Source organism: Zootoca vivipara, chromosome 11 (genome assembly GCF_965207765.1).
Source record: "Zootoca vivipara chromosome 11, rZooViv2.hap1.1, whole genome shotgun sequence".
Taxonomy (NCBI): Eukaryota; Metazoa; Chordata; class Lepidosauria; order Squamata; family Lacertidae; genus Zootoca; species Zootoca vivipara.
The window spans coordinates 55,505,774-55,520,658 of NC_142594.1; the positions used below are offsets into that span (position 1 = coordinate 55,505,774).

Sequence of the window (14,885 nt, forward strand, 5' to 3'; positions counted from 1 at the left end):
CACGGTTGCAATTCCGGAGGAAAGGCATTCCGCTGCTGCAAAGCCCCGGTTGCAGGTCCCAGCCCTTTCCTGCCTGCAAGATTTGGAAGGAGAGAGGGAGAGAAAGCAAGGGAGATGCAATTCTCCCCGGGCAGGCAGCACTGGGAGATAGCAGGAGCAGGAAAAAGAGCTTGGCGAGATGCAAACTCTTGCAAAGGCAGAGTCAGGACTAGAAAAGCGCTATTGAAAGCTCTTCTGCTGCCTACAGCCACACCACCCTGAAAGCACCCGATCTCGGAAGTTAAGCAGGGTCGGGCCTGGTTAGTACTTGGATGGGATTCCGCCTGGGAATACTGGGTGCGGTAGGCATTTTTTGCATTGCCCCTTTTGCAACTCAGACCGAGGAATCCCCTCCTCTTTATCAAACTTCACGGGCTTTAAGGCACATTTGATGCAGAAGTGGCTGGGAAATGCTCTCTCTTCCGTGTCACAATTTCCCCTGAAATTGCAGCCAGTGACACGCCACGACCCCAAGGGGAAATTCATGCGTGTGAAAAATCTGCACCAAATCTCCCTTTTAAGGTGTCAGAACAGTCTTTGGGTTTTGGAAAAAAGAGATGGTTTCTGAGCTCTGAGATGGGAAAGTCGAAGAAGTGACAATCAATGGGAGCAAAAGCAAGAATCCCACCATATATTCCAGGTGGTCTCCCATCCAGGCCTGATCCTGCTTAACTTCCAAAATTAGATGGCACCCAATGACATAACTCTAGATGCAGCCACTGTTTATAGGCTCACGGAATTGTCAAGTGGGAAGGGACCCCATGGGTCATCTAGTCCAACCTCCTACAATGCAGGAATCACCGCTAAAGAATCCCTGTTTAAAAAACCTCCAAGGAAGGAGAGGCCACCACCTTGCAAGGGAGTCCAGTGTCAAACTGCTCTTGCCGCCAGGAAGTTTTTCCTGATGTTTAGTCGCAGCCACCTTTCCTGCAATTAGAATCCATTGGTTCGGGTGCAGCAGAAAACAACCTTGCTCCCTCTTCCATGTGACAACTTGTTCTTCCTGCCTAAGTGCAGAATCTTACCTTTGCTATTTGTCAGTTTGGGCCCAGTTCTCCAATCTGTTAAGGTCAAAACAAAACAAAACTAAACAATTCCTTCCAGTAGCACCTGAGATACCAACTAAGTTTGTCATTGGTATGAGCTTTCGTGTGCAAGCACACTTCTTCAGATAAGGTCATTTTGAATTCCGATTCTGTCTTCTGCGGCATTCGCTGCCCCTCCCAGTTTGCAAATTTCATGAGCATCCCCTCAGTCACTTCCTTTGTCCAAGTCATTTATAAAGACACTAGCTGGCCCTGCACGTGTTGCTGTGCGTTAGTCTGTGAAATGGAGGGTAATAGCCCCTCTTCAGATCCCCCTGAGCCTCAGAGTCCCCCTGAGTTGAGGCGAGATACTGTGGAGAGGGCAGGTTTCATCCCTGTGTCTCCCCCCTCCCTGTTCTGACCCATTACGTATCCCTGCTCCCTATTGCCCTCCCCCCCCGCATCCCCTCCAGGCAGGCCCCTACCTCCACTTGGCAACATTGGTTATTTGGTGGGGGCCTAGGGGTCTGATAATGGCCGCCTTGGTGGTTTCAGTTGCTTGGTTGATGATGTTATTTGGTTTGTGGGTGTGGCTTAGATTTCACAGGAAGGGAGGGGGTGGAGGAGGGTATTACGCCACTTGAGGGCGCTGTTTGACTTGGTGGAAAACCAGGTCTATACCTGCCCAGGTGTGTGATTTGAGGGATTTTTGTCCCCAGCAACGCTCTGGGAGTGGCCTGGATTGTTGTGTCAAAATTTCAGGACAATCGGTCAAGCGGTTACGGAGAAAAGTGGAAAACGCAGTTTCACGATTTTTACATTTTTATATATATAGATTGGGCCCACAACAGAACCCTGTGGCAGCACCCCACTTGTCACTTCCCCCCAGGATGATGAGGAACAATTTATGAATAGACTTCGGGCTTGGTCAGCCAACTCACTACAAACACCACCTAACAGTTATCTCACCCAGCCCACATTTTACTACCTTCCATGGGTGTAGCCAGACGGGGGCAATGTCCTGTCTATGGGGTATTATTCTTACCTGCAATTTCCCAAGAAAAGCTCAACAACTTTGAATGCCCCCCACCCTAACAAAATTCTGGCGATGCTCATGTCGCCTTTGCTACAAGAATATGTCATGGGGGGCTTTTGTCAAAAGACTTCCTGAAATCAAGATACACTAAACCAGGCACCCCCCCAACCTTTGGCCCTCCAGATGTTTTGGACTACAATTCCCATCTTCCCCGACCACTGGTCCTGTTAGCTAGGAATCATGGTAGTTGTAGGCCAAAACATCTGGAGGGCCGCAGTTTGGGGATGCCTGCACTAAACAGTATGTCCACAGCATCCCCCTGATCCACCAAGCTTGTAACTCCATTAAAAAAGGGGGGGAATGAGATTCATCTGGCATGATTTGTTATCTGCGATTGCTCAGTCTGTAGAGCATGACTCTTAATCTCAGGTTCATGGGTTTGCCTTGGGCAAAAGATTTCTGCATTTCAGGACTAGATGACTATTGTGGTCCCTTCCAACTCTACAAGTCTATGATTTCCAAGACACGCAGATAGATACCCTGCCCTGCATTTGCAGAAAAGGAAACTTGAACGTGGCTTTTAAGGGGGCGGGTTAGCACCCCAGGGCTCTAGGGGGCGCTCGACGCTGTCCGGGGCAGTACCCTCTCCTGATTGTTCGTTGGCATTGCCGCTGGGAGGGGGCGTGTCTCTCCCTCCCCTTCTGGGATCTTCAGTCCTGCAGCGACACCTGCAGGCAGAACATGTTCACTACCCCCTCGGGTTCCAAATTCCGGGCGGCGTTGCAGGCAACTGCGCTGCAGCGTTGGCCAACCGGGCTCCCTCCAGATGCTTGCAAAGAGTGGACTGCAGTGTGAAGTGCGTCCTGCACACGGATGCGTGTCCGTGCCGTGCAACACCCTGGTTGTTGTTTTAAATGCAAGCGGATTTTGCATCTGGATTTTGGGGGGTAGATTTTGCATATGGATTTTGGGGGGTAGTTTTTGCAGCCGTGCGCTGCTGCCAGCTTTTTAGATCTCCGCACCATGCGCACACAAAGGACCCAGCTTTTATTTATTTGCACGTGGGAAAGCAGCGCAGCCTCCTCGCTCCCTGCTCAGGCGACGCTCCATAGATGGTGCTGTCGCCTCTTCCTCTACTTTCCCGCAGCCTCGACTCTCTCTTTTTCCTCGCCTTCCTGCCTCCCAGCAAACATCTCCAAGCTTCCCGGTTCCCTTTGCACCCATCCATCCATCCATCCATCCATCCTGTGCACTGCTGCTCCTCTGCAAGGATACACACACACCCCTTTCCCCACCCAGCGCCCAGCAAAGGCTCAGCACCATGGCTGAATGGCTCCCTCCTGCCCAGGTGAGGCTGGTTCTGCAGGGATGGGATGGTGCGCTCTTGCTGGGGGTGGGCGATAGCTGAGCTGCCCCTGGGAGAAGGGGTTTTTTTGGGGGGGGGGAATGATTCAGAATATCGCACTACCAGCGTGCAATTGGGGGGGGGGGCTACAGAAAAAGGCAGCGACGTTTCAGGCGTCCCAGGCACCTGGCTAAGACTGCTCCGTTTGGAGACGCCTTTGCAACCCTGAATGCTTCCCGGATATTTTGCATTGTTGTTACTAATTTAGCACATAGCTTAGATGAAAGCAATAAAACACAATTTTTTTGGGGGGGGGTAGTGACTCACATTTTGATGGACAGTAGATAAAAATAATATAGCTGACTAGTGGACTAGTGTGTACTTTGCCGAAGGAATATGAACATAGAAAAGGAGCTAAAAAGAAGGAAAAACAGAGATTCAAATCACACAATTTTCACATGCTCCATATATCTGCAGAGGCTGCTGTCAAGGGAGTTGGTGGCGGCAGCTTTTCTCTGTTAGTATATTCAATAAGGTATCTCCAAGCTGTCCCAAATTTTGAGTCCTGGCTTAGTCCCACCAGATGAGTCTTACATGTGGGCTGTAAGCTTTCCCAGATGTTTCACATTCTTGCTTCCATTTGATTTTATCAGATAACGTAGAGAGTGCATATATTGCTTTGAGACCTAAAAAACGGGATACAGTGCAGTTTTTTCACAAACAGGTAAAAGCATATCTGGGTAGGACTGGGAACTTCCCCTGCCTGAAACCTGGGCAGCTGCTGCCAGTCAGTGCAGACACTACTGAGGCAGAAGGACCAACTGCATAAGGCAGTTTCCTGTGTTCCTATTGGCTACGTTGCCTGAGGCTGGTGGGAGCTGGTCCAGTGGCATCCAGAGGCCACCAGGGTGAGGGCAGCTGTTAGCCAGAGGTGCGAATGACAGGTTAGGGATGCAGAGGAAACATCAGAGCAGCCTGCAGGAACGCCCCTTCTAGTCCAGCAGCCTGTTCTTCCTGTGGCCGGCCAGATGCCTTTTTTTGGGAAACCCGCAAGCAGGATCTGAGCACAAGAGCAGCTCTCCCCTCCTGTGGTTTCCTATAACTGGCATTCAGAAGCATCTTGGACTCCAGCTGTGGCGGCAGGGCAGAGCCACCATGGCGAGTGGCTGTCAATAGCCCTCTCCTCTGTGAATTTGTCGAATCCTCTTTTAAAGAGACAAAACCATCTCTCTGCCTTGTTGGTTTCTACAGCCACAGCAGGCGCTGTAACTCTCCAACGGTTTGATTTCACCCTCTTCCAAAACAGACCGATGCCCATCGGTTTTTATTACGTATGTTGTGTTTCCATCCTGTATTTCTATGCTGCAGGGGCGTACCCAGGATCAAAACTGGGGGGAAGGGGCGGGGCCAAGGGGCAGGGCCAAGGCACGGGAGGGAAGGGAGGAAGCGCACACGGCGGGGGAGGAGCCAGAGCGCGATGGGTGCCGGGTGAGGGGGCCGCCGGCGGCAACAGCAGGAGCTGCTGAGTTCAATGGGACTTGCTCCCAGGGAACAGCGCACAAGAGGGCAAGCTTCTTAGCGCCCGCTCCGCCAAGCGGCACTAATGTGGTGGTCTTTTAAGGTGCCCCGCATGCCCAGAAGCACTCCTTTTTTTCTTTTCCCCTCCTCTGAACGCAGTTCAGCAGCAGGATCGGTGGCAGTGGGATCCTGCATTCAGAGTAGAATGAATGAATGAATAAATAATTAAATAATGCTTGTTTTGGGAACAGACTTCAAGGTGGAGTTCAGAAGTCCCGGCTGCTCCTGTCATGGATGCCACCTTCCCCAAAGAGGCACAGCTGCAGACGGCCACAATTTCTCTGTGGACGGTGGTCGGAGCTGTCCAGGCAGTGGAGAGGACGGTGGAGGCTCAGGCCCTGAGGCTCCTCAGCCTGGAGCAGAGGTCCAAGACAGCAGAGAAGAGATTTGGGGACTGCGAGAAGGCTGTGGCCGAGCTGGGGAGTCAGCTGGACAGTCGCTGGTCAGCCCTGGAGACTCTCCTGCAGGAGTACGGACAGCTGCAGAAGAGGCTGGAGACCATGGAGGACCTCCTGAAGAATGGGAGCTCAGAAGGACGTGCTCAGGAACCTCCGTCTGATTCCAAAGCAGGTATCAAATTTTAAATTGAGAATGACTTTCTGTGTATGGTTCACCTCTGTTCTTTCCAGAGCATCTCAGGGGAAATCCCTGTTCCCCTTTTGGGATCATAGAATCATAGAGTTGGAAGAGACCACAAGGGCCATCCAGTCCAACCCCCTGCCAAGCAGGAAACACCATCAAAGCATTCTTGACATATGCCTGTCAAGCCTCTGCTTAAAGACCTCCAAAGAAGGAGACTCCACCACACTCCTTGGTAGCAAATTCCACTGCCGAACAGCTCTTACTGTCAGGAAGTTCTTCCTAATGTTTAGGTGGAATCTTCCTTCTTGTAGTTTGAATCCATTGCTCCGTGTCCGCTTCTCTGGAGCATCAGAAAACAACCTTTCTCCCTCCTCCATATGACATCCTTTTATATATTTGAACATGGCTATCATATCACCCCTTAACCTTCTCTTCTCCAGGCTAAACATACCCAGCTCCCTAAGCTGTTCCTCATAAGGCATCATTTCCAGGCCTTTGACCATTTTGGTTGCCCTCCTCTGGACACGTTCCAGCTTGTCAGTATCCTTCTTGAACTGTGGTGCCCAGAACTGGTCACAGTACTCCAGGTGAGGTCTGACCAGAACAGAATACAGTGGATCTTCGCAAAAACTCCTGTAAGCAACCCTAAACTTTGAGTTAGTGCACCGAGCAGCCCTTGCCTGCCAACCAAGGCTACCCAGCGCAAAAAAGTGCTTTTGAGCGGTCCCTGGTTCTTGCTTGCACTGCGTTTTTGTTTTACTGTTGGGAGAAACGGAGATGACCAATATTTGCAACGCCATGCACTGAATGCATGGTGGAGCCGGCTCTCCTGTGCGCTTGGAAAAACCCGTTTGTTTTGCCCAGGAGGGAACAAGCAGGCTGCATTTTGAGATTTCAGATAAACCAGGAATACATAGGAAAGGTCAAGCTTCTCTCTCTCTCTCTCTCTCATCTCCCAGAAACAGCACCTTCTATTTCCAGGACGGATATTATTTCGTGGATTAAGCAGGAGGAGGAATTGTGTACCAAGGAGGGCAATGGCAAGGACCAGGACGGAGCCCTTTGCCAAAGTACCTGCAACTGTGAGTATGTTGAAAGCACCACAACAGCCATTCTCCCATGTCATCACAAGAGGCGTGTTCCGTTTTTAGGTTACCTGTATTGAGGTTTTGTTTCCTGGCTGCTGCGTAGCTCTCTCTCTCCACATATATTTATCTCGTAGAATTGTAGTGTTGGAAGGGACCCCGGCGGTCATCTAGTCCAACCCCCTGCAATGCAGCAACTTGCAGCTTCGAACCTGCAACCTTGGCGTTTGTCGGCACCATGCTCTAGCCGACTGAGGAAGGTGTCTCCATGTTGTGCATTAATGTGAAAATGTCTAGACCAAGTAAGGCGTCTTAGCTGAGATTCAGTACAGCCAAAGGAAAACTGGCTTTATGGGATACTCCATAAGTGGGTCTGAGAGCACAGGCATCCCATAGATATCCTATTTTTCCTCTAACTCTCCCACCTTGCCCAAAATGTCCATCCGAGAGAGACTGCTATAGGGACCACACAATACTCACTTTCCGCATCTGTAAAAAACTCAGATCTTTTAGTGTGGCAGCACCTAGACTTTGGAACTCCCTTGCCACTTGATCTCAGGCAGGCCCCTCTGGGAAGGGACTCTGCTATGTTTATGTTCCATAGAGCAGTTCTTCAGCCCGGGCTTCCCAGATGTCCTTGGACTGCAACTCCCAGGATTCTTGCTAACTTGTTCATAGACTAATCTAGAGATAGGTGTGAGCAGGGAGGTTTGCTCATGAGGCTAAATCGCCCAGCGTTATTAAAGAGATTAAGAAAGGACCTCTCCGAACTGAATGAATGGGCGGTAAAATAATAATAATTTCTGTGAAATGCCCTCCTTTCAGATACCAAGGAGATAAAAGAATTATACAACTTTTAGAAGACATCTGGAGGCAGCCCTCTATCGGGACGTTTTTAATGCTTGATGTGTTTATTATGTTTTTAGATAGGCTGTAAGCTGCCCAGAGTGGCTTGGGAAACAAAGCCAGATGGGTGGGATAATAATAATAATAATAATACAAAATGATTACAGTCGTACCTTGGAAGTCGAACGGAATCTGTTCCGGAAGTCCGTTCCAAAACATTTGAAAATCAAAGCGTGGCTTCCGATTGGCTGCAGGAAGCCGCGGAAGCCCCGCCGGACGTTCGGCTTCCAAAAATAGTTTGCAAACCAGAACACTCACTTCCGGGTTTGCGGCGTTCAGGAGCCAAAATGTTTGGGAAGCCGTTTGACTTCCAAGGTACGAGTGTACACAAAATACATAGTAAAACAAAAAATGTCCAATAATAACCCCCCTTCCATGAACATATGAAAAAGGCCACGTTTCTCAGCCAATTCAAAATAAAGAATTCTAAATTAATGCATTTTTCCCCCAGCAAAAATGATTAATTTCACACATACACTCATAGAGCCTCAACTGGCAGGAATGAGACCTTGGGGTCATAGCAGATGCCTGGTGGAGATGTTGCCCCCATGTTCGGCAGCTGAAGAAAATTCCTTCCCCGTGTGAAGGGATTGTGATTGAAACAACCCAAATTTGCATTTTGTGTGCATGTTTAATTTTACTTCCGTTGGATTGCCTTTCTTAATTTCTTTCTGCATTCTTGTATGTTATCGTGCTGTGTGTTCTTCCTTAACTAAATAAATTGAAAGGAATTGAAAACAGAACTGTGATATCACAATACCGATCTCGCCTCTGCTGCTCGGCTCCCCAACAGATTATACGGTTTCTGGACTGGATACTTTACCGAGCGACGGAGAAGGAGCCAACCCCTGCGAGTCGCTGCAGGGGGGCAACTTGGAAGCAGAAACTCACAAGGGCTCTACTTCAGACAACACAGGTGAGCGATGAGATTTCGGGGGGCGCACCTGAGATTCAAAGCAGCTCATGCAGCAGAAATGTAAGAGGGGGGGAGCATTGGTGCTCAGGCCAGGAATCCAGCACCTCTGGCAAATACCTTCCACCTTCCACACTCCAGGAAGTTTCAAGCAATTTACAAAAAAAACGTTTTGAGAACTACTGACCTGGGTGGGGCATTTCAGCCCCGTTTCAAGGCCGAACCATCGCAGCATTTTAATGTATATTGTGATGGCTCAAAGAAATCTTCCTGTTGCCTGTGGGCAGCCTTGTAACTGTATATTTGCATTGTATGGTGCATAATTTAAACATCAGATGTAAAAAAAGAAGGAAGCATCATGGACGTTTGGATTTCTTAGTTTGTGAAATCATTCAAAGTGTTGGTGCTGACCTTGAAAGCCCTAAACGGCCTCGGCCCTGTAGACCTGAAGGAGCGTCTCTACCCCCATCGTTCTGCCTGGATACTGAGGTCCAGCTCCGAGGGCCTTCTGGCGGTTCCCTCACTGTGAGAAATGAAGCTACAGGGAACCAGGCAGAGGGCCTTCTCAGTGGTGATGCCCGCCCTGTGGAACGCCCTCCCTTCATATGTTAAGGAGATAAACTACCTGACTTTTAGAAGACATCTGAAGGCAGCCCTGTTTAGGGAAGTTTTTAATGTTTGATGTCTTATCCTGTTTTTAATATTTTGTTGGAAGCTGCCCAGAGTGGCTGGGGAATAAATAAATTATTATTATTATTATTATTATTATTATTATTATTATTATTATTTACTGCAGTGCAGGGAGTTGGACTAGATGGCTGCTGGGGTTCCTTCCAACCCTACAATTCTGTTAAACTGGTGCCTTCTGGGGGGGGGGGTTGGGGCTTTAGGGTGTCGGAACATGCCTGGGGGCACACGCAGCCCCCGGATCAAGACAAACCTCTCCGGACGTCTTCCTTATGAAGTGCAGACTGGGGCGTTCATGAATCTTCGGTCCCGGTGTGCACCAGCGACACATATCCAGAGATATGTGCACACTCACACAGCAGAGTATAGCAACAACAATGTGGAGCTTAGGTGTGGCATTCTAAGTAATTTATTAAGCAATATTATAGAATCATAGAGTTGGAAGAGACCACAAGGGCCATTCAATCCAACCCCCTGCCAAGCAGGAAACACCATCAAAGCATTCTTGACATATGCCTGTCAATCCTCTGCTTAAAGACCTCCAAAGAAGGAGACTCTACCACACTTCTTGGCAGCAAATTCCACTGTCGAACAGCTCTTACTGTCAGGAAGTTCTTCCTAATGTTTAGGTGGAATCTTCTTTCTTGTAGCTTGAATCCATTGCTCCGTGTCCGCTTCTCTGGAGCAGCAGAAAACAACCTTTCTCCCTCCTCTATATGACATCCTTTTATATATTTGAACATGGCTATCATATCACCCCTTAACCTTCTCTTCTCCAGGCTAAACATACCCAGCTCCCTAAGCCGTCCCTCATAAGGCATCGTTTCCAGGCCTTTGACCATTTTGCTTGCCCTCCTCTGGACACGTTCCAGCTTGTGTATATACAGGACAAAGCAATCATGGCGTCCTCTCACATCATCTTCTTCTTCAAGAGAGAAAAAGTACAAAAGTACAACATAGCGGAAGAGATAAGACTGACTTCCGTTCTCACACTTTCCAAGCCTGGAAAGTAAACACGGAAGTGTGATGTACATACCTGCCAAGTTGCTGTCAGAGAAATAAGGGACCGGGATGGAAATAGCAGACCGGAAGTAGCGCTACCGCCATTTTGGAACTGGGTGGAGCATGCTCAGAAGTGACTTTTGATGCTGCTTTGCCCAGTTCCAAAATGGCCGGCGTGCCAGAAGTCGCGCCAGAATAAACCAGGAAAAAACAAAAAAATCCGTTTTTTCAGCTAGGAACAGCTGGAAAAACGTGGATTTCCCGGGGAAAACGGGAGACTTGGCAGCTATGGTGATGTAACAATCACATATCCAGCAACGGGAGAATGAAAATGCTGACATAAGGGAGGGGTAGTACCACTGGTGGGGGACACAGCCATTGTGCTCCTTCTGGGGTAGTTTGCTCTCCTTTGGTGTCGTCCCCCCCCCGCACTCAGCTCTCACCTGGGGCTTCTAGAAGATGTCAGCATGCGACAGCGTAAACAACTTGGGAAATGACTTCAAATGTCTGGCTAAACCAGGTGAGGGGAGCCGATGGGTCTCAAGCCCTCGGTGAGTTAAGGGCTTACCCTGCATGCGAAGATGGGCTCCGGAATCCGGCGGATGGAGCGGACGAGACCAGGGTTGGGCCCAGTGGTCAAGAAGGCAGTAACCTGGCAGCTCAATGCGGAGGACTGCTTATTGATCTATTTGATCAGGGCAGAGCAATGGGGTAAGTTGGCATTCAAAGCAACTTAAATCTCCCCTTCCCCCTCCCTCTCGACAGGGTCACCGGCTTCCAGGTCGGATGCAGTTACGTGGGTCAAACAGGAGGAGCCTCCCACTGGGAGGGATGGAGGAAACGGCCCTCAAAGTGCTTGTAATGGTGAGTAGGAGACTTAAGCAGGGGCAGGGCAGCAAGGCCAAATACAGTAGCTACAAACCGCCAGCACATTTGCAATGCTAAGCAGAGTCCGGCATGGTTTCGAATTGGATGGAGAACCGTCTATTGAGATTCCTGTAATACACGGGGTTGGACTAGGTGACTCAGGGATCCTTACAATTCTGCAATTCCACTCATGCCTGGATGGGGTAACTGTGCCCCTGAAGGACCAGGTGCGCAGCCTGGGAGTCATTTTGGACTCACAGCTGTCCATGGAGGCACAGGTCAATTCTGTGTCCAGGGCAGCTGTCTATCAGCTCCATCTGGTACGCAGGCTGAGACCCTCCCTGCCTGCAGACTGTCTCACCAGAGTGGTGCATGCTCTGGTTATCTCCCGCTTGGACTACTGCAATGCGCTTTACGTGGGGCTACCTTTGAAGGTGACCCGGAAACTACAACTAATCCAGAATGCGGCAGCTAGACTGGTGACTGGGAGAGGCTGCTGGGACCACATAAGACCGGTCCTGAAAGACCTACATTGGCTCCCAGTACGTTTCCGAGCAAAATTCAAAGTGTTGGTGTTGACCTTTAAAGCCCTAAACGGCCTCAGTCCTGTATACCCGAAGGAGCGTCTCCACCTCCATCGCTCTGCCCGGACACTGAGGTCCAGCATCGAGGGCCTTCTGGCGGTTCCCTCGCTGCGAGAAGCCAAGTTACAGGGAACCAGGCAGAGGGCCTTCTCGGTAGTGGCACCCGCCCTGTGGAACGCCCTCCCATCAGATGTCAAAGAGAAAAACAACTTAACAGACTTCTAGAAAACATCTGAAGGCAGCCCTGTTTAGGGAAGCTTTTAATGTTTAATAGATTATTGTATTTTAATATTCTGTTGGAAGCCGCTCAGAGTGGGTGGGGAAGCCCAGCCAGGTGGGTGGGGTATAAATAATCAATTATTACTATTATTATGTTTATTATTTATTTATTTATATTTCAGTGTTTAATATGCTAAAAACCTTTCAATATGATTGCTACACCAAACCCTTTCCTCTCTCTCCCTTGCCACACAGCTAACGACAGAGCCCAGCCGCACCCGGAGGAAGGGCAGGGCCAGGAAGACCCCGCCAACCCGCCCCTCCTGCTCTTCTTCCCCGGGGGCTCGGTGGCGCCCATTTTCAACGGCGCCATCGGCGAGAGCTGCCCCCTCCCCGGCCTTCGCGGCGCCCGCAGCGGGAGGCACCCGGGCTCTCCCTCGGCCAGGGGGACCCCGGAAGCGGCGATGGAGCGTCCGCACCGCTGCCCGGACTGCGGCAAGACCTTCAGCCTGCTGCTGAGCCTCCAGATGCACCAAATGAACCACCAAATGAAACGGAAGCAGTACGAGTGCTCCTTCTGCGGGACGGCCTTCAGCTGCCCCTCGGAGCTGCTGCGGCACCGGATGATCCACACGGGCGAGAGGCCCTACCGGTGCTCGGTGTGCGGGAAGGGCTTCGTGCGCAAGCAGCACCTCGTCCCCCACCTGCGCCTGCACACCGGGGAGAGGCCCTACCACTGCGCCGAGTGCGGCAAGGACTTCATCTGCAAGCACCACCTGCAGGAGCACCAACGCACCCACACCGGGGAGCGGCCCTACGCCTGCGCCCAGTGCGGCAAGAGGTTCCGGAGGAAAAAGTCCCTGAAGGACCACTGGAGGGTTCACAGCGCCGAGGAGCAGCAGCAGGGACTGGCGGGCTCTGCCCGGGTGCCTGAGGGCACGGAGGTGGACGTCCGAGTGGAACATTAATTGGGCGGTGTCTGTGCTGGCTCAGATGTAGCTCAGTGCACAAGGCGCACAGTTCAGCGGCGTGTCTGTTTCTTTATTCAGGAAAACGGCAATGCGTCCCATCATGCGGTTGCTGGGAATGAAGGTCTCTGCCCTCTGCTTCCCACTCCCCAAGTCCCTTCCTCCCAGCCGGATGTTTTCCAAGCAGCCTACACCAGAGGGAAGGGGGGGGGGGAATCTGAGCCCTTTGTTCTGCTACATACAGGTGAAACTCGGGAAATTAGAATATCGTCGAAAAGTGCATTTATTTCAGTAATGCAACTTATTCTTCTTTATTCTTCTTTTAATTTTTACAAATGCTTTCTCTCGGAAATTCCACAGTAATAAAACAAATAGTTGCAATAATACAATAATAAACAAAAATAAACATCGCTATTACATTTCATTAATTACATTCCATTTATAATTGACCCACCTAACGACAAATAATTACAACAAATAAAGGCTTGACATATCTTGCTTTGCATGTCATGCATCTATCTCATATATTGGTTTCACCTTTTAAGTTGCATTACTGAAATAAATGCACTTTTCGACGATATTCTAATTTTCCGAGTTTCACCTGTACATAGCCGTCCATGTCCTTGGAGACAAAGACAGGGAGCTTAGTACAGCAAGAGCGGCAAGCTTCTGGGATGCTTTTGCCCCCTCTTCCTCTGCTTCATCATCCAAGTCTGAACTGCTTTCTGCACCTGGCACATCTTGCTCGCTAAAGCCTGTTGCTGCTTCTGCCTCCAACCATTCCTCCCCTCCTTCCCCCTCTGACCTGTCCTATGTGCCCCTCCGCCACTCCCTGGGCTCTGACCCTTCCTCCTCTGAGGCCTCCCTGGTTGGTGTGTAGCCCACTTCTTGCCATCCTGCCAGTCCCTGACAAGACGGATGGTTGGGTGGGTGGGTGGCTCCTTCTTCCCAGAGTCTCTTTGGCATGGCCAAATGGCTCTGCAGCTTCCAAGCCTGGATGCAGATGTGCCTGTTAGCTCCATTCATTCTAGCCTTCTCCAGCGGTTCTGGACTACAACTCCCATCCGTAGGGGGTGCTGATGGGAATTGTTGTCTGAAACCACTGGAGAACCCCCGAGTTGGGGGAAGACCCTCTTATGCTGTTCAAGAGCCCCTTGAGTACGGCTACCCACCCTTATGAGCACCTCCACCAAACCCTTGGCCTCTGCTTGCCCCCCCCCCCCCCGCAGTTCATTGCTTCCCTCCCTTGGCATATAAACATTTTCTCTTTCTCCCAGTGTTGCCTCTCTTGTCCGTCTGTCCAGTTCAGGTGCGCTGTTCTTTTCCGCATAACGGGTTTGCAATCCTTCCAGGATTTTTGCAGCAGCTTGTTTTTTAAGTTTATAAGCGTGTGGGGCAGGACCTGCTTGGTGCTCTGGTTTTTGTATGCAGTTTGAGGTGCTCCCTAAATAATAAACTACCCCTGGCTGCAAGTGTTGAGTTTTCTCCAGAGACAGTCTGTCACTTGCTTGAAACAAGTTCCGTTTTCTGCTTGCCTTGCAGCTTAAATACGTTCAAAGACACTGGCGTGTGCTTCGACTTACTGAGTCTTGGTAAGATACTGACGAAGGTGGAGCACTTAGCACAGAAAACTAGCACTTGGAATGAGGCAGAATAGCTCTCCAAACTTTTTATATTCCTTATGCAAAATACACCTAGCGTGTACCTTTAAAACTATTTGTATGGTGCCTTTAACCAACCCAAAGCTCAGTCTGGTGCTTATTGCAGGAGGGGGAGTTAGGCTCATCACACCAACCCAATTTTTTTGCAGCATCCTTGCAGAATTTTAACAAGGAGAATGAATTTTAACAGGGAGAAATGTAAAGTACTACACTTGGGCAAAAAAAAAATGAAAGGCACAAATACAGGATGGGAGACACCTGGCTTGAGAGCAGTACATGTGAAAAGGATCTAGGAGTCTTGGTAGACCACAGACTTGACATGAGTCAGCAGTGTGATGCAGCAGCTAAAAAAGCCAATGCAATTCTGGGCTGCATCAATAGGAGTATA

At 50.0% G+C, this 14,885-nt stretch overlaps 1 protein-coding gene and 1 pseudogene across 1 annotated transcript; both read left to right on the top strand.

The window, feature by feature from the left end:
* Positions 1 to 239: 239 nt before the first annotated feature.
* LOC118092406 (5S ribosomal RNA) lies at positions 240 to 348 on the top strand (annotated as a pseudogene).
* A 2,793-nt stretch (positions 349 to 3,141) lies between these two features.
* On the top strand, positions 3,142 to 14,306 carry LOC118092070 (zinc finger protein 783). The gene is made up of 6 exons (XM_060281070.2): positions 3,142 to 3,448; positions 5,215 to 5,593; positions 6,565 to 6,687; positions 8,390 to 8,512; positions 10,964 to 11,062; positions 12,124 to 14,306. The coding sequence occupies exons 1-6, from the start codon at positions 3,422 to 3,424 to the stop codon at positions 12,834 to 12,836; spliced, it is 1,464 nt and encodes a 487-aa protein (XP_060137053.1). The 5' UTR covers positions 3,142 to 3,421; the 3' UTR covers positions 12,837 to 14,306.
* The last annotated feature ends 579 nt before the right edge of the window (positions 14,307 to 14,885 follow it).